Here is an 18,078-nt window from a genome sequence, read left to right on the forward strand (position 1 = left end):
ACCTCGCCCGCGTCGTAGCGTGGTGGGAAGGCGCTGCGAGCGCTGAAGGACGCCGGGCAAAGTGGGGCCGTTGCCCGTTCTTCCAGCAGCTCCAGGCCCACGCCGTGCTGTCATAGGCTGCGTCCCGTTAGTGGTTGCATCCTCCTGCAGCTGTAGTCTCCTTCTCCTGCAAAGTCGTGCCAACTGACTGCCAACTTTTGACCCCTCTGCCGCAGAACCAGCTTCTTCTTCTTTTCTCCCCCAACCCAACCCGGCTCCTCCCTAGCCCATCTCTCTGTCTCCCCCCCCTTCCACGTCCTCTTGCTCTTCCTCCCTCTCTTTCTCTCACCTTGCTCTGCTCCGGTTGGACCGGCCGCCGGACAGGGCCGTCTTCATGTCTTTGATCTCCATCCTCTTCACACATGCCCCTCTCCGACTGGTCTGGCCACGCGCCTTACCTTACCTTACCTTACCTACCTCAAAGTACCTTCAGTGCAGTCTGTTACCACCAGCTTTCGTCGTCGCAGCACACGACACTGATGCGCACAGAAATGCTACCAGTGTCGGAGCCACGTATGAGAAGCGAGGAGCAAGCGAAGTGTCACTCGGCACTGTCTCGGCCCGCGTTCTCTCTCTCTCTCTCCCTCCCTCGCCCACAACTGGCGTCTGATGAATTGTAAATTGCTCCGAGACAGATGAGAACTGCCTGCAAGCTCTGCAAAGGGCGAAGCAATCAGCGCTCTTCTTTGGCTTCCTGCATGAAACCACCCGCAGATTCAGAAACAGGACCACTGCAGTGGCTGCACAAGAGCATACGAGGCGAGACGGATCTACCGGCGCCCCTGCCATGTACGAGATCAACACCTCATCGGAACACGGGATTTGTCCCGGTCGCCAATAAAGAGCTTGCCCGGCGCTGCCACGAACCCGCCGATTCAGGTCTTGCTTCGAGCCTGCGTCAAGGTTTTGCTCGAAACTTTTGGGTTTCTCGCTGAGCAGCGAGCTTCTCGAGTCAAGCTTGTCAGCTTTGTTCCATGTGTCCTCCAGTTCCACTCAGCCGGCCGGTAGGTCTGGTTTCAGCCCGTAAAACACCTCGTGAAGCCTCCGTCGGTGTCCACGCCAGCGGAGCGGAGCACCTGCGGGTCCGGGCGCCTAAGCTCCCGTGAAGCTCGGCCCCCTCGGTCCGCAGGAGCCCAGACCTTGATGATAGCTACCGGACCGGACGGAAACCTGTGTTCACAAGCCAAAAACAAAGTGCGTGCTCAACTTTGCTAGGTGGTTGCCGTGTCGGGGTCGGAGGTTTCAAGCGGTGGTAGAGAGCTGCTGCGACTTCGACGAAATGCTGACCAATGGACATGGCCGCGGCCACTACACCCGAGCGGCGTGATGAAGAAGGACGGACATAGGGCTGTTGAAAAGCCTAGCGAAAGGATCCCTGGGGTCGGCGACACTCTTATCTACTCCATGGCTCCGGATCTTGGCCACTGCCGAGTTCTTCATGTTTATCACGGCGAACTGTCGCCGACCGCACGGGATAGAGCAGACGGCCCCAAGGTGGCGGTTGCTCCCCGTTTCCCTATTCGGGTAAGCGCTCAGCACAGCTTGCATGTGCTAGCGTGGCGTAGCTTTATCTTATCAGCCCCGCGTGGGTGACGCCCCACGTCATCGACAGGACCTCCAAGTCTGAGGAGCCTTTGACAATGCATCTCCTTCAACAAGGACGCCAAACAGACGGTTCTTTGCACATTCAACGACTCATGAACACTTCGAAGCCGTCTTCATTGGCTGCTTCATGCCTGGCTCTACCGATGTGACGGGCGTTCCCCGCGGAGCTAAGGTTGTGCTGTAACGACTCTATGGCTCTTTCCAACACCCAACCGGCGGCCCTGCAGAACATGCATCTCTGGAGCCCATTCCGGCTTATCTCTATCATAGTTTGCATCATATCACCGACAACACTCCAGAACGACCCCGCCTTACTCATGCCATTCAGAGCGTAGAGATCGTTCACAGACCTTCGGGACGTCCTCTATCCTCTCAAGCTAGAACCTCGCCGCCGGCCCTCCTTGGTCGGCACAACCCTGCCATGAGCTCAAGCGAGTGTTTGGCCTGGGGTCTCCGTCCGGAGTGCAGAATTGACTTTGCAAACCCAATGGAAAGCTTGAACCAAGCATCTGCGCTGATCTTGCAAGCATCATGACCCTCATGGAGGAGGGAGCTTTATCTCTGCCCCGCATCTGGCCCGGCATCTCTTCCATGGGTTCGCCTTTACCTAACATGAACACGTCAATATGTTTGCATGGAGATGCATCTGAAGATGTCCATTGACCAGTCCCGTCCCAGGGATCTTCTGTCGGTGTGGCCAATCCGTAGACGATAAGCCTGGGAGCTGGTCCCAGTCCCTGCGTAATGCTGCACTGGGCCTCCATGCGTGGAGAAGAGCTGTCGAGCTCGACGGCCAATCTTTTCTAGAATCTCTCGGACCTTGCAGCTACCCGAGAGTTCTGTTTTAAAAGCTCAGTCTTCGCCCGCACGAAATTCTGTATGATTTACTGTAGCCATTGACAAAGATTCGCTCCAATCGACCGTCAGCAACATGATTTCCCGGAGTCTTCTCGCTCTTGCCCTCACGGCAACCGTCTACGGTCACGGAGACCATGACCAGAAGTCCATGTCTGGACCTCACCAGTCTCTCTGGTACAACACTCTGCCGGGTGATGGCGGTACTCAGGTGCGCAGAGCTTAAGCAAGTGCTTCTACATCATGTCACTGACAGCCCCAGGCCGACTCTGTGTTCTCGGGCATTTCCACCTTTGGTCGTTTGCCTTACCAGCCGTGTCTGGCGCAGAACAACGTCCAGTACGATATTGCTTTCATTGGTAAGAAGACCTTTCAGTGCCGTCTACTCGAGCTACGCTAACTTTGTAAAGGTGCTCCCTTTGACACTGGTACCTCCTACCGCCCCGGTGCTCGTTTCGGACCTTCCGGTATCCGTCAGGGCTCTCGTCGCCTGAACCTCTAGTAAGATCCATATGAGCGCATCATCACAACACCATCACTGACTCTCTTCAAGCGGAGGATACAACGTCCCCTTGGACACGAACCCTTTCAACAGCTGGGCTACCGTCCTCGACTGCGGCGACATTCCCGTGACCAGGTATGTCTTTTCTGGCATTCTCCTTGCTTGTACTTACATCATAATAGCTATGACAACACCTGGGCTCTTCACCAGATCGAGGAGGGCCACTTCAACATCCTCACCCGCAAGCCTGCCACGGATGCGGCGAAGAAGGGCCCGGCCAAGAACTCGCGGACTCTGCCCCGTGTCATCACCCTCGGCGGTGACCACACCATCACCCTCCCCCTGCTACGCTCCATCAACCGTGCCTACGGCCCCGTGTCCGTCATACACTTCGACAGCCATCTCGACACCTGTGAGTATCCTTCAGCAGATGAATCGCTTTTCGGGTGCTAACCAGAGTCAGGGCGCCCGAAGGTCTTCGGCGGCTCGCCTTCCGAGGTCGCCAGCATCAACCACGGCACCTACTTCTACCACGCCTCCCAGGAAGGCCTCCTCCGCAACGACTCCAACATCCACGCCGGTATCCGCACCACGCTTAGCGGCCCCAGCGACTACGAGAACGACGGGTACTGCGGCTTCGAGATCGTCGAGGCCCGCGAGATCGACACCATCGGCACCGACGGCATCATCAAGAGAATCATCGACCGCGTCGGCACCAAGAACCCCGTCTACCTGTCTCTGGACATTGACACCCTCGACCCCGCCTGTAAGTGGGCAAGTGCTTCGTGTTTTGTTGGAAGAAGAAAAAGGCATGCTAACTGGCGTTGTGCAGTCGCCCCTGCTACTGGTACCCCTGAAACTGGCGGTTGGTCTACTCGTGAGCTTCGCACTATTCTGCGTGGACTTGAAAGCCTCAATCTGATTGCTGCGGATATCGTCGAGGTCGCTGTAAGTTTTCCCCGTACGATTGGAATGGTTGTTGCGGAAACCGAGACTAACATGCCGACTCGCACAGCCTGCGTACGACACCAACGCCGAGCACACCACCATGGCCGCGGCCGACGCTCTGTACGAGATCATGAGCATCATGGTCAAGCGCGGACCCCTCAGCGCCATGGTTAACGAGACCGAGTCTGCTTCGGAGGAGTTGTAATCACATAATGTGCATCATGGGGATCTAGGGTGTCAAGGATACTTCTGTGGTCAGATATGATTCTTGGCAGCCTAGTGATGAAGTTTCTACAACAGGCGTTGGTTAGTGGGTGGTGGTGAGAGGAAAAGTTGGTGATTGGTGTCGCGGTCGGTGGGCTGTTGCTATGTTTATCACGAGTCTATGAGAGAAGAAATAAAGCACGTCGAAGAATGATCAAGTCATATTACTGTTGAGACGGCGAAACGACAATCGTAGAAAAGACAACGACGGCGACACAGACAACCATGAGCTGGAAGAGAGAAAACAAAGATGAAGAACATGAAGAATTGCTACAATACACTAAATATGGTTAGTCTCATATAGAAAATTATACCTCAAGACCTCCGAGGAAGAGCATCACGCCTGATTGAGCAACTATTTTACAACCTTGGAAAAGATTGCTTCGTCGTGTAAGCTAACATTCAACATGTCGCTCGTAGGGGGGCAGCAATGACATCACCCCCAACGTCGCCCATTCTCCTTCACACGTTACACACCCATAGCCGAGGCGGGTCAGCTGAGAGCAAGAGAAGTCAGGACTGCCCTCCCACCCCGTCGCGCTCGCCATCTCCCTCAGCTGCCAAAAACCCAACCCGCGTCTGGAATGTGCAGCGCATCGGAGCTCGCATCGCGATTTGGGGGCCGAGGGAGACCGACGGAGGTCTCTGTTAGAGTTAGTGGGGGGGAGGGGGGGCAGCACGGACGGGACCCAAAGGCGCCTGTGTGTTTTCGGTAGCGGCGGGGACGAATCGGACAGGGCCTCTTGGGTGGTTTTCTATTTTCGTTACAGGGTTAGGCTGGTTAAGGGCAGGGGGGAACATTCCAGCGCGCTGGGTGCGCTGGGTGCGCCGGTGGAGGCCGACTGCCCAGGCATGCCTTTTCTTTAGGTGACTCTTTTGAGATACGCGAACGGCGGACATGCAAGTTGCATGATTTCGATAGTATCGTCAACGGCGTTGGTTACGACAGAAATCACGGCCGCAGCCAGCAGATCGTGTACGTGAGTCAAGGATAAGAATAGCATTGTGCCGTGCTTTCACTCAACGCCATCGAGGCTTGTCCAGCTGAAAGGATACGGTCAAAAACGTTGGTTTCCTTCGGGTCTCGCCACAAGTGTCAAGCCTCAAGCTTAATCGGCACCGCGGGCCACGAGGCGGTGCCTTCGCTAGCTACCGAGCGTCCGTCATCGCCGTAGGTTAAGCAGCTGTCAAACCGTCTACTCGTTCTCATTCGACAATCTCGCGATCTCAGCTACACACTGCGCAGTGTCGTGCCACAGCTGGGCAGCTACAACAGCAGAGTTCACGGGGCAAGAAGCTTAGCATCTGTCATGGCGAGTGGAATCTCAGATCCGGTCACGCTGGCTTCTCCGTGGCAATGACGCACGTTTATTTCGCAGACCATGTTTGCGCCCCAGCTCCGAATTCCGGATCATCCGCGACTGCTCCGTCCCATCATCCCACCTTGGCGACTCGGAGCGGATAACGGACTTGGTCGAGAGTCATTCCTTGCGCTGATGACCCATGTATGATGAAGATTCTGCGACGGAGGGTGGCTTGAAGGCCTGCACGTGTTGTCGCCGCGATTTCTCATGGAAGTGAGGGTTGTTTGTTTCCGGGCTGGAGAGAGAGCGTTTTTGCCCCGGCCACCTGCAGGTTTGCATTGTATCGGCTTGTCTCACTCGGTAGCGGGTGCCCGGTGTTGGAAATTGCCCGTCGGCAGAGTCATTGTCTGCGAGGACTTGAAGATGGCGTACGGTTGCAAATCCAATCAAAGATGGCTCTTCCCGGAGTTGTTCGACCTCTCCAGTGTCCTGGCGTAGAGTTCCACAGGTGGAAATCTGCTCCTCGCCTCATGGAACTGACAACACCTCTAAGGAACTGCAACCTACTAACGGGTCAATCTGGAGTAGATGTGAAGGCATCTCGAAGATGCGACGGGCCGGAAACAACATTCTGGCAGTTTCTGCAGAATGCGTAGCCACAAGAGGTTGGAATTCCGTTTCGTGATGTCAGCGACACGGTCATCCTCCCCGTCTCTCCTCTCGTCTTCCTGAGGGCGAGACATTGCGATGTGGGCTTCCCTTGCCTGCCACTGGCATTCACTGACCCTCCCAAACGCCAAAAATACCTTGTCCCGGTCCATCGGAGACTTCTGCCGAGATCCTGGTTGCAGAAACATCTCACACCATCGTTTCCCGCATATCGCACCCAGGCGAGGTAGACCGGCGCGAAACCTACACAAACGCTCTCGGACACATTCTAGTCAGCCAGGTACGGCTCCAGGCTAAGATCACACAAAAAATGATACTTGAACGAAAGCTATGAGAAAAGGAAGAAAGGAAAGATTGGCCGAGAAATGCGAAGGGCAGCCGTATCTGTCAGATGCAAAGTCCGCCCAATAGACCGAGGAGCGCCCCGATTTCGTCTCATCGGGAAACCCGCGTGCGCCGCTACCAGCCTCAGCCCAGCCCGGCTGCGCCAGTACCGTCAACCTGTCCCTTTCTCGTGTCTCAACGTTTCTTGTCTCTCTCTCCGCGCGAGTCCAGCTTTTGCGTGGATGGGTGGAAAGGGTTGCCTTACTTGCTTGCGTTGCTTGCTTGCGTTAGCTCGCCCATCCCAGCCTCTCCATCCCACGCGCGCCCGAAGATGGCTTTCGACGTTTCTTCTCTCGCCGCCGTCGCGGCTAACAAGCTCACACCATCTTTCACCATTTATATATGGATGCCCTTGCTTGCAACACCCACCCTTACTTGCCGAATGTTTTGACCATCCCATCTTCACTCATCGTCAGTTGCATCATATTATAGCATAAGCATCACATCACTCGTTTTTGTGTGCTTTGCTTTATATATACACTATCTGCCCTCTCACTTACACTATCCAGTCGTCTTGGTTCATAAATATTTCAACACCAAGGAAGCAAGCAGAACATACACTGCAAACCACAAAAGATGAAGACACACGCCTCCATATTGTTGGCCATGTCGGCCCTGGCATCAGCCGATTACACATAGTCAGTCCCCTCCCTCCCTTCCATCACTCAACGTCCCTCCCTCCACGCCACTAACACGCAACGTACAGCAACCAAACAACAGGCGTATACACCTGCTCGCGCGCCAACTCCCAATGGTGCGCCGGCGACTCCTTCGGCACAGACATCATTATCCGCTGCAACGCCCAAGGCAAGGGACAGCCGGGCCGCTGCACAAACAACCTCGCCGGGGAGTACCCCCGCGGCGTCCAGCCCGCGCAGTGCTGGATGAGCAACGCCGACGCCGGCGATGCCGCTTGCGAGAAGAACTGCGTCGTCTATGCCAGCCCTCAGCCCTTCCTCCTCCCGCCCAGCGTGTGCACTCCGTACTCCGCCGTCACGGGCTCTCAGACATACCCCGTCGGGAGACCTACCGGGACAATGGCTCCCGGTGGTAACGGTACCGGTGCTGGCGGTGGACGCGGTGGCGGCGGTTCCATGATGACGAGGAGCTCTTCGACGTTTGGATTCACATTTCCCATGCCCGAACCGACAGGCCCTGGTACTGGCGGCGGAGGTGGCGGTAGCGGTGGTGGCAGCGGTGGTGGTGGGGGCGGTCGCGGTAACGGCACTGCTCCGACGACTTCTCGTGGTAATGGCATTGCCCCCTCGATGTCTCGCGGCAATGGCACTATTCCGACAACTGTCCCGCGTGGTAACGGTACTGCCCCAACAACGACCCCGGGCGGCAGTGGTGCTCCCGGAGCTCCTACCAGCAACCCCGGCGCACCTGGTACTCCGGGCCAACCTGGCCAGCCGGGTCAGCCCGGTCAGCCCGGTCAACCCGGTCAACCTGGCCAATCTACCCAACCTGGTCAGTCTGGTCAACCCGGCCAGTCCACTACCCCTTCTTCTTCTGCAACTCGAACCCCAAGCGGTCCCACAGGCACTCCGGGTTCTCCTTCCAGTACGGGTCCTTCTTCTGTGCCAACAGCTGGTGCTGCGCAGAACACCGTTGGTCATCTTGCAGTTGTTGGCGTTGTTGTTGCTCTTTTCCTGTAAACTCACTCTCTTGATATCCCGCACGGAGGAATTGTCAAATAATTGGAATTTCAAGCCATTTATACACACAATCTTGTTTTAATCATCGGCATCGTAGAATATGGTGGGAACCAGAGCTGTCCACCAGGCGTATGGAGTTGTATTTAATGCAGATCGTGTTGTAGTCGTGGTGTCACCTGATGCACTGCTGAAAAAGTCATTACCGCTATTGCTGTCGTGTGTAAGTGAGGACAGTACAAACGAAGGTAACCTCGCCTTTGTACAAGAGTTTTGCTAGCTGCACAGTGTCCTCTGCAACGTGAATCGTAATACACCTAATAAGGACGATGGCTGTAGAGAAAACCATAACGACAATGGACACGACGACGATAGACGACGACGACGACGATAGACGATGATAACACGACGATACAGGATGACGATGACAGAAACGACAGTAATAATAATAATAACAATAATAGTGACGAAAGAGGGTTAGTAAATGTAGGCTTGCAGTATGAGAAGAATTAGGGTACACTTGCAGGTGCCTGCCTGGGCGACCTTGATGGAGATAGTAACAACTTTTCGCAAACCTTTGCAACCTCCTTTCTAGGTCGATGAGTCTTATCCATTTCGACAACAAGACGGCAAGTCTCATCAGGCAGCATGTTTCACATTCTCGATTACCTTGGCTTCTGCAAACCAACCGCATATCTCGAACCAACCGCATATCTCAAACCTCCAAGGAGCAGGATGGTACTAACCACATACCTCAACCCAACCGCATATCTCAAACCTCCAAGCAGCAAAATGGTACCAACCGCACATCTCAAATTTCCAAGCAGCAAGGTGGTATCAACCACACCACGACCCGCGTGGATATTGAAACTCCCCCAAGAACTACTGTGGTCGATTTTGCTGCCAGGTGTCACCTATCAATCCGTCTCTCACGTATTTCACGACAGGGCGCCTGACGTGGCCAACCACGACCCCGAGTTCTTCTTGAGATGGAGGAAGTTCTGGAAGCTGCGCACCGTCTGCCGCCGCTTCAACGACTTCCTCTTTCCCTTGCTAAGCCATGCCTTCCGTCAGGAGGCCCTCAGCATACTGGCCGCCACGATTATCGTCGACGGCCCCCAGCACGAGCTCGGTTGGATGGGGGTCATCGAGGGCTGCTACCACCCGCTGCAGCCCCTCAACCAGATATTGGAGCATTGGACTCTGGGGGAAAAGCAGAGGACCAGTTTCCTCTGGAACATGTACGTGGCCCTCAGAAACCCGAACCGTGTGGTCACTCGCGATGACCGCCTAATATTGGCGATGAACAATGACCGCGCTGAGAAGCTGGTATTGTGCGCTTTTGACGACTGGTGCTGGCTATATAGGGAAGACCTCCTGAGGCTCGGCGGCCCGACCGGTCTGTGTATGCATTGGTGGCGCGGTGAAGATCCCGTGGGCTGCGATACGTATAGGAAGATGCAGGAGGCTCAGATGCAGACCCTGGAATGCTTGCACATGACCGTGGCCGACCCTTCGAGATTGGTCGACGATTTCATCAAGTTACGGTTCAGTCGAGGTGGTGGGAGGCATTGAAGGCCAATAAATAGTAGACGAGCTGTCGTTGTCGTTTTGGTCGTCTATCGTCGTCGTCGTCGTCATCGTCGTCTATCGTCGTTATTCTCATTGCTACCCCTATCTTTTTTTCTACTACCACCGTCCTTCCTTCTTGTCATTAAATATACAGAAGAGGGTGACTTTCAATAGGAGATTTCTAAAAGGTTGAAAACAGGAAGATTACTCCAGACATATATCGAATGTGTAATACATGACGACGACGACGGTTGGTTGAAAAGCTCCTTTGAGTTGGCTTGTCTCGTCATTCGTTCTGTCTACCAAGCGCATTTCGCAGGAGATATCACGTAACGTAGGACCTTTTTAGAGGGTATTCCGCAGCCATAATATGGACGATGTAGACAACAGTAACGACAACGGCAAGAACGATTGCAATAGTTATAAAAATAGTTGGAACAATTAAGCCGCATACTATTAGATAGAGATAATGTCACTTCGCCCTCAGATAATAAAGCTCTTTCGAGTGACAGATCAAGTTTTCTACATCGTGGGGTTTCTAGGCCCAACTCGTCAGAACAAAGGCTCTCAAATCAGCTTGAATCATTCAGTGCTCACAACTATGTTGTGCCGCCTGTATCATTTCCTTTTCATACCACTTCAACTGGCCCAGCCTTCTAATGTAATGGAAATATCCTTCTTCATGTGGCCTCGATAACACAATCTCTTTGAGGCTCAGTGTATATTTCAATGCACATGCGCTATATGCTGCTTTCTGCGGACGACTTCGACATCTCTCTTCCCAGGGAAGGAATATGAGGCTTTCCGCCTCGCCGAGGCTCATCTCCAGATTCGGGAATCCGTGCGAACTCGGCCAGACGGCCTTGGGCTCGTGGAGAGTCTGGTGTATGCTGTGGATCAAGCTGGCTCTCCTTCAATCCCAACATTTGAGGAAATATTTGAAGTCTGAAGTCTCGCGTTCGTCCCGTGGCGGATGAAGTACCTGCAGCCGCCGATGTGGTGAATCGTTAAGCAGCATTAAAAGCGCGACATCCTGTCTTTTAAACTTGGCAGAGAGAATGGGCTTCAGCACCTCGTTGAAGCTGCGGCAGACACGAAGATACACCCATGACCGCCTCCAAGTGTTGAAGAAGTTGACGTCGAAAAGGTCATCGATCAATGCGGTCGTCTCGTCGAAATCGGCGGGCCATTCAAAGTTCTCTGGCAGAAGTATCTTCTCTAGAAGCTCGGTCGGTAGCTTCTCCATGGCGACAGCTTCAGGGTCCGGGAATCCCAACGGTTTGTTTGTATCTGTGCGTGAAGGACGACCGCCGACGTTGCATGTCGCAAGGCAGCTTTATGTTCAGATCGGCTTGCTCACAAGGTTTCCTCATAAGGTCGAAGAAAATGTGCTTCGAATCCTTATTTCCGGAGATTGGGGCACCGTTGTGGCGTTCCATGGCGCGCGCTACGTGGGGGGTTCGTGAGAAGCTAAGGGAGAGAAGGTGAGACACCACTTTGGATCGCGCCTGCTCACCCCTTGGGAATGCGCCAACTATGCCCTAACTTTATTGTTCCCAACAACCTGGATAGATAAGGCGCGTTTACCACGCTTCACCTCTTTTCCCTATACCTGGACAACCACGATGCTCCGGACGCTTCCGTCATCAAACGAACCTCAAATCCACCCTGAATAACTCAATCCGAACCGTTCCCTCGCCCAGAATCAACGGGAGAGCCATGGCAGTCGTCCGACAGCCTGCCGTCTCTGGGACCCGCGTTTACGTCATGATACTGCTAGGCATCGGAGACCTTGGCGCCATCGTCTGGGAGGTCCTTGCAGCGATCATTTGGGAGGTGTGGATCACCCTCACGAACCACTTCCGCCTCTTCGTCGCGACCTACCCCCTTATGGGTCTCCTCTTCCTCATTACTCGCGAATTCGACCTCACGACCTGCGTCGGCGTCTGCTGCGGCGCTTATATGTACACCTCCTTCCTGTACTACTTCGGCCTGCGCGACCGCCTGCCCTGGGCCGGCCTCGTCGCGACGCTCCTCACATTCGAGGGCCCGAATCCACGACTGCTGCGCCGGGCAGCGGTGACTGCCTTCATGCTGGCGCGGGACGACAGCTTCGGCGAGCTGTACTCGAAGCGGGTGAGGAATGCGGAGGTTCCGTGGGAGGACGGAAGCGGGTTTGCGTTCTTGTTCAACTTTGAGGGCCGAGAGTTGCTGAGGGAGGTCTGCCTGTACTTGGTCAACACGCTGTGCTCGTCGTTCGACCGACCTCGCGTGCAGGACGACTTCAAGCTGCGGACGTCGGTCAGGACGGTCGACGTTTTTGTCCTTCCACTGCTGGGGCTGTTTGACTGGGCGTGGAGGTACAGGCGTGCGCAGAGACGACTGAGAAAGGCTCGACTTGTTGCAGCTCGAGACAAACCGCAGGCAGTTGAGCAACAAAGCTGAGCGGGTAGGAATGGTATAGATCGTAAACGGGTTCGTTTTGAGCATGTTTAAGAAGCAGTCCTAGTTGAGACACGGACCTTGACAATACAAACAAAATTGGGTATCGAGTTGAATCGAAAATGAACACCTTCAAAGAAAGACTCGTTGACTCATGCGCTGATTGGCCCGGCCTCATCCTGCCACCACTCCATGAAGGTCAAGATTCGCTTCGTACGCTCTCTCGCCATTTCCTTGCCGATCTCCGTCTTCATCATGCCCTCCAGCTTCACCAGCTTCTCCTCAAAGTGCAGGATGCTGTCGTCCATGCTCCGAGCGCCCTTGGCACCACCGAACGTAAAGCATCGGCCGACGCCCACGGCGCCGATGGCATCCAAACGGTCGGCGTCTTGCACGACCGCGAGCTCTGGGTAGTCGGCGATCAGGCTGCGGACGCGGGCCGGATCCTTGACCTCACTGGAGTAACTGACCCCGAGACAAATGGTCTGTACGCGGACGGCAAGGTTTTCGTCAGCACCGAGAGACTGGAGGACTGTAGAAACAAGGGTCGATGCGTCTTCGCCGGGCTTCAGGTACTTGCGGTCGCCGACGTCATGGAGGAGGGCCGCGAGTGTGATGGTATGCTTGTCTAGTGTTGGGCTGGCAGGGGACTGGTCATATATGCGGTGGGCCAGCGAGAGGACGCGCTTGATGTGGTTGAAGTCGTGGGAAGCATCGTACTTTGCCATGTAGGCCTCGACGTATGCCGTAACCTTAGCAATGAGCTCTTCGTTTGTAGTTGAGTTGGAAGCCATGATGAAGACTTGCTGCCAATGGCAGTCAGGCAGCCGAAATTTCCTTGAGATAATCTTCCGGGGATCGCACTTGACGAAAGCCTCGAGGTCTCCCGAGACCGAGACAGCTGTGCCTTTATTGAAGATACCTGCAAGACTTCTCACAGGTAGATTGGTAATCAGATGCTTCCGGCGGCGGACCACAACAGACTTGAGGCTGTTCGAAGCTGTTAGTTTGATTCCGAGAGCTGCTGCCTTGAAGTGACTGAGTCAGGCCGGCGATAGAAGCAGGAGATAACCGGAGCAAACGCGGGCAGAACGCGTCTCAACAACGGACGAAATTCGCGACATTGGAACGGCAACATGTGCGCAGTCACGTGACGTAAGCTTTCTGTAGGTGGATCCATTGGCCTCTCACGGGCGATCCCGCTGATTCCCGCCAGGTACTCCCGTCACCTACGAGATGCCACACCAACCTCACCACAACGGCATGGATCTTGGACGGCCAAGATGCTTGGTCGAGGTACCGCAAGATCACCTCGTGTGAGGCCTGCAACGTCGACGTTACTCGCGGACATTCAGCTCGTCAGCAGACCGGAACCTCGCCATACTGAGGTCAGACCGCTTCGAGCCTGCAGTCTTTGTGAGACATCCGCCGGCATCACCCAGCATTTTTTTCTTGATATCTCACGTCGCCTCGGGCGCATGGATATCGTCGTCCGGCCACAGGATCCTTCCGATGTAACTGGACTGCGATCACGATGAGCTGCTTTTGGCGGTCCAGACTTTCTGCATGCTGCGAACTGGATCCTCGATCCAAGATGCATGCCATGAGATGCCATGAGGGGATATCAACGCGGCGTCGTCCATCCTCTCTCCAGCCAGGCAGAGCTCCTTCCGTGTGATGGGCCTCACATACCCGCCGAAGCTAGAGACCGTCGCATGCATGGAGCCGGATGACGCACCTTGGGACCATCCCGAAGAAGAATGGAACGGCAGGCAGTATCTCACCTTCCATCGCCGAGGTGTGGGTGGCTCAAGGTCACGCAGAGGGGCGGATGTCGACCGAAGGCGGAGGACGGCAGTTTGCCCTTGGCGGGTCGCCTTACGATCGGCCTTGTTGACAGCAGCCGACAGGGCAGGCAGGCAGGCCAGACCGCCCAGGAAATGGGGAGCAGGCTGCGGAACGCATGGCTTTTTGGCTTTTCTGCCCCCATTCCTGCGCCCTCTCCCAGCTCCGGATCTCGGTAGTGTTTGATCTCCCACAGGCCCCTTATTCGGGGATTTTTTTTGAGCACTCCTTGGCCTGGCTTCCATTAACCACCGCATCTTTGACACAGCAGACGGATATCGACTTGGACTGACGATCGAGTATTGCATGTGTCTTCCATGGTGCGATGCAAAGGCAAGCACGATGAGAATGCTGCGAACGACGGCGTACAGAAAAGCCTGCATGTTCGTCAGGGAACCAGGAACATGGCGTCTGGCGCCTCTTTCCGTGTCCCATTTCTTCCTACTCGCGCGATCTCCGGCTCTTCCCTGGGCGACGGCTGGCGGAGGCCATCAGCACTCCAATGAGGAAGTTTGTCTTCTCAGCAAGCCGCGCATGTACATGCAGACCGCATGCATGTTGACTCGATGCATGATGCAGTATGTCAGTTCATTCAGTGATGCGGACAGACCGATACGGCGAGCGAGCGAATACCGTGCGGGAATTCGGTCATGGGCATTTCTCCTCATCTTGCACTTGGCTAGCCAAGCCAATCCGGTTGGGAAGCAAAAAGTATGAGGAGGGCTGGAAGGCTTGTGAGAGTGGTGATGCTTCCGCGAAGCTGCATACGGGCAGTTGAAGAGTTGAGATGCTGATTGGCGCGAGGTGCAGCACATCACCAGGTGAGCGACCGGGCACAGAAGAGCGACGTGCAAATCTATTGGCCAATGAGGGCAGGGATTTAGACGCCCAATCAAGCCAAAAGGGCAATCGGCTTGGAGCCACGCGGTGGACGGAGGAACGTACCGCGCTTTCGTACCCACAATCCCGGATGAGATCCACTTATCTCTTCTATTTTGGCCCGCCGTGTCCAGGAAACCCCTCTCCTTCACCATGCTTAACCGCCCAGCGTGCAGACATGGCCCATCCCAGCGGCCGGCTCGTGGTAGCACTAACGCAACAATGGACTTGGTCAGAAAACGACCTCTGCCTACCTGCCCAGGGTACGAATGGGAAAGAGGGGAACAACCGCGCCAGAGGTGACGGCGATGGGGATAGGGTGCGCTTGCTGAGGCCGCCCTGCTTCCTATTTGCCAGCACACCTCGAGAGAGCTTCACTAGCTCCCAACTTCCCAGTTCCCGTACTTGCGCGAGGGGATCCCCGGCCGGCTGATCTCTTGAGCGCCGATGCGGAGCACCATCATCAGTGTGATATTGGCTACCTGCATCGGCCATCCACAAGCCTTGCCATGCCCAGCATCCTCCTCATTGGGCCGTCCATCAAGTGATGCTTCCTTTGCACACTCCACTACTGCGTAGTACCTTGGGACTAGGCACGCTGACTGCTTGCTTGCTTGCCCCCCAGCCATGAGCGGCGCATGTAGCACCGCATCTCGAGTGGCTTTTCCAACCCACCACACACAATGTGTCGTTGGCCCTCTCATGCGGCCTCGCCTGGCCTCCAACTACGGCCGCTCAAGGCATATAATGGAAGCCTCCCATCCCTTTCGTCTTCCTTTCCTCTCTCTTCTCTTCAGCAAGCACTCGACAAATAATTCCAGGTCTTTGATTTTCCCCCTTTCCGTTGTTTTTTGTTCTTTGTTCCCCTAGAGCTGGTCTCTATTCCTAATTGCAGCATCAACTAATACCCAATAACCGTTATTTCCAAAAACACCAATTTTTTGCATCACCACCACCAAGTTGCTGTGCAACTTTACCCCTAATCGGAAATCTGGAATTTCTTGCTCAATCGACCACCATTATTCGTCAACAGTCTCACACTTTGTTCGCAGCTTCTCCTGACAAATCGCAATAATGTCGTCCACTCAACTCTCTTTCTCTCTTCGCGTTTCCTCCGGCGTCAAGACCGTCCATCTTCTTGGCTCCTGGGACAACTACGTCGGACAACTTCCTCTGTCCAAGGACAAGACTTCCTCCAAGTCCGGCTCGTGGAAGGGCACCTTCAAGTTCAGCGGTTCCACCCTGTCCGCCGGCCAGCGCTACTGGTACTACTACATCATCGACGGCTACCACGTCGCCCACAACCCTAGCGTCACCTCCACCGTTGAGCCCACCACCGGCCGCGAGCTGAACATTCTCGACGTTCCCTCGTCCGGCAAGTCAAGCAGCTCCAGCAGCAAGTCCTCCAAGTCGTCCTCGTCTTCCAAGTCCTCCTCCAAGTCTTCATCACACTCCTCCTCCCACTCCTCTTCTCGCAGCTCCCGCCGCTCCTCCTCCAAGGACAAGAAGAGCAGCCGCAACCGCTCCTCGTCGCGCGACATCCCCAAGGGCCGACCCCTCTCCATCTCTCAGATCAAGGCCCCCAAGCCCACGTCGCCCCACGCCACTCAGCACATCCTCAACGGCGACTACCGCGATGAGGATCTCGAGGAGCTCACCGCCCGCTTCGGCGCCGCCGGCTTCGACGATGAGGATATCGTGACAGACTTCTCCAGCTCGCCCGTGTCGTCCAGCGGCTCCAGCCTCTCTTACCGCTCCGACAGCTCCAGCCCCAACTCGTCCATGTCCGGCTACAGCACCCCCGGCTCCGACGTCAGCACTTGCACCTGCGAGCGCTACGGCATCACCCGCAAGGGCGACCGCGTCAAGATCGACTGTGGCGGCGCCCGCTGCGGCTACGGCGACAGCTCCGAGTGCTCCGACTCTTCCGACGAGGAGTCCGACGAGGAGGAGGAGTACGTCTCAAACAGCCGCCGCCACGGCATGGTCGTCCGATGAAAAGCTCGATGCCGTCCCGGGGAGGACACAACATCACCATGAAGACCTTAATCAGAAACAAACCCGAAGAAGAAGTCCCACGTGGACACACATTCATTTCGTCGCGCGACCCGTTCTCTTTGCCGCTCCCGTCTCGGCCCCTGGGGGCCAGGCGGCGACGCCGGCACACGGCAGTCAGCGCACGTTTCCAACCATCATTGCATCCACCGAGGAGCAGCGGCATGCCGAGCCGGTCTCGGTACTGCCCGCAACACCTCGTCCCAAGTGGGTCGATGCTGCGACCCCACGCCGCGATCACCCCGTCCGGATCGCGCGTGCCCGTTTCGTTTGTCATGTGCTCTTACTGACAACGAGGGAGCACCCTCGCGTGCCCTCCGAAGGGAGGCATGCAAGGCCGAAAGCTCCAGCGGATGAAGAAGCCTTTGTGCTTCTGGGGATGGACCATTTACTGCGGCCCCAAGCTGGATGTTTGGAAAGCTTGGGCAAGCCGCCATCATGTACCTTAGACAGCCAAGACACCGCCACAGGCGGAATGGGTAGACGCCTATTGAATCTATTCATCAATGAACACCACCTCAGTGCCCCCAAGTGACTTTTGTATGAGTCTCTGTGAATTGGCACATTGCCTCATCTATCGCGTCCCGTGTAAATAGTGCAAGGTCAAAATCAACGTCAACGGTGCGAGATAAAACCTCCGACCCTGAACGGGGGACCCTTCGTGAAAGTCGGCGTTCGGGGGAAAGATACCGCTGAAGAGGGCGGGGCCATCAACGTCACAAAGCGGGCTGGTGGGGGTCCTCTGCCGCCCTTCATCCACTGAAAGCTGGGGTCAGGGGGCGTGTTGCTGCAACAGCGACCCCGCGATGGAGGGACTTGGTGCGGGGACTTCACACACCTTCCTCGCACCTCATTTCCGCCCCCTAAACTTCCATCTTCAAACACGCCCTCCAAGTCTCTTGAAACGGAGGGTTCCTTTGTTCATAACTCAACCTCGTCTCTCTCAGGTTGGTCGTCTTTCCACAAAACCACCCAATTGACCACCCTACGGTCAATCATAACCACAGCCTTTACCACGAACCCCGCTCTCCCAGATCCGCAGACCGCCAAATCGCCCGCC

At 55.6% G+C, this 18,078-nt stretch overlaps 7 protein-coding genes across 7 annotated transcripts; 5 read left to right on the forward strand and 2 right to left on the reverse strand.

Moving 5' to 3' along the window:
* Window positions 1–2,575: 2,575 nt before the first annotated feature.
* On the forward strand, window positions 2,576–4,154 carry GCG54_00011409 (putative agmatinase 1; the record flags this gene model as incomplete). Its single annotated transcript, XM_045411314.1, has 8 exons — window positions 2,576–2,710; window positions 2,756–2,858; window positions 2,910–3,000; window positions 3,053–3,136; window positions 3,184–3,413; window positions 3,465–3,767; window positions 3,834–3,949; window positions 4,017–4,154. The coding sequence occupies 8 exons, from the start codon at window positions 2,576–2,578 to the stop codon at window positions 4,152–4,154; spliced, it is 1,200 nt and encodes a 399-aa protein (XP_045268372.1).
* Window positions 4,155–7,146: 2,992 nt separating this feature from the next.
* GCG54_00011410 (uncharacterized protein) lies at window positions 7,147–8,228 on the forward strand (the record flags this gene model as incomplete). Its single annotated transcript, XM_045411315.1, has 2 exons — window positions 7,147–7,208; window positions 7,277–8,228. 2 exons carry the CDS (start codon window positions 7,147–7,149, stop codon window positions 8,226–8,228), a joined length of 1,014 nt encoding a protein of 337 aa, XP_045268373.1.
* Window positions 8,229–9,017: 789 nt separating this feature from the next.
* GCG54_00011411 (uncharacterized protein) lies at window positions 9,018–9,800 on the forward strand (the record flags this gene model as incomplete). Its single annotated transcript, XM_045411316.1, has 1 exon — window positions 9,018–9,800. The coding sequence occupies one exon, from the start codon at window positions 9,018–9,020 to the stop codon at window positions 9,798–9,800; it is 783 nt and encodes a 260-aa protein (XP_045268374.1).
* Window positions 9,801–10,710: 910 nt separating this feature from the next.
* GCG54_00011412 (uncharacterized protein) lies at window positions 10,711–11,043 on the reverse strand (the record flags this gene model as incomplete). Its single annotated transcript, XM_045411317.1, has 1 exon — window positions 10,711–11,043. One exon carries the CDS (start codon window positions 11,041–11,043, stop codon window positions 10,711–10,713), a length of 333 nt encoding a protein of 110 aa, XP_045268375.1.
* A 473-nt stretch (window positions 11,044–11,516) lies between these two features.
* On the forward strand, window positions 11,517–12,242 carry GCG54_00011413 (uncharacterized protein; the record flags this gene model as incomplete). Its single annotated transcript, XM_045411318.1, has 1 exon — window positions 11,517–12,242. One exon carries the CDS (start codon window positions 11,517–11,519, stop codon window positions 12,240–12,242), a length of 726 nt encoding a protein of 241 aa, XP_045268376.1.
* Window positions 12,243–12,391: 149 nt separating this feature from the next.
* On the reverse strand, window positions 12,392–13,033 carry GCG54_00011414 (uncharacterized protein; the record flags this gene model as incomplete). Its single annotated transcript, XM_045411319.1, has 1 exon — window positions 12,392–13,033. The coding sequence occupies one exon, from the start codon at window positions 13,031–13,033 to the stop codon at window positions 12,392–12,394; it is 642 nt and encodes a 213-aa protein (XP_045268377.1).
* Window positions 13,034–16,037: 3,004 nt separating this feature from the next.
* On the forward strand, window positions 16,038–16,961 carry GCG54_00011415 (uncharacterized protein; the record flags this gene model as incomplete). The annotated part of the gene is made up of 1 exon (XM_045411320.1): window positions 16,038–16,961. The coding sequence occupies one exon, from the start codon at window positions 16,038–16,040 to the stop codon at window positions 16,959–16,961; it is 924 nt and encodes a 307-aa protein (XP_045268378.1).
* Between the last annotated feature and the right edge of the window lie 1,117 nt (window positions 16,962–18,078).

The sequence above is a fragment of the Colletotrichum gloeosporioides genome (assembly GCF_011800055.1).
Source record: "Colletotrichum gloeosporioides strain Lc1 chromosome Unknown consensus_17, whole genome shotgun sequence".
Lineage (NCBI taxonomy): Eukaryota > Fungi > Ascomycota > Sordariomycetes > Glomerellales > Glomerellaceae > Colletotrichum > Colletotrichum gloeosporioides.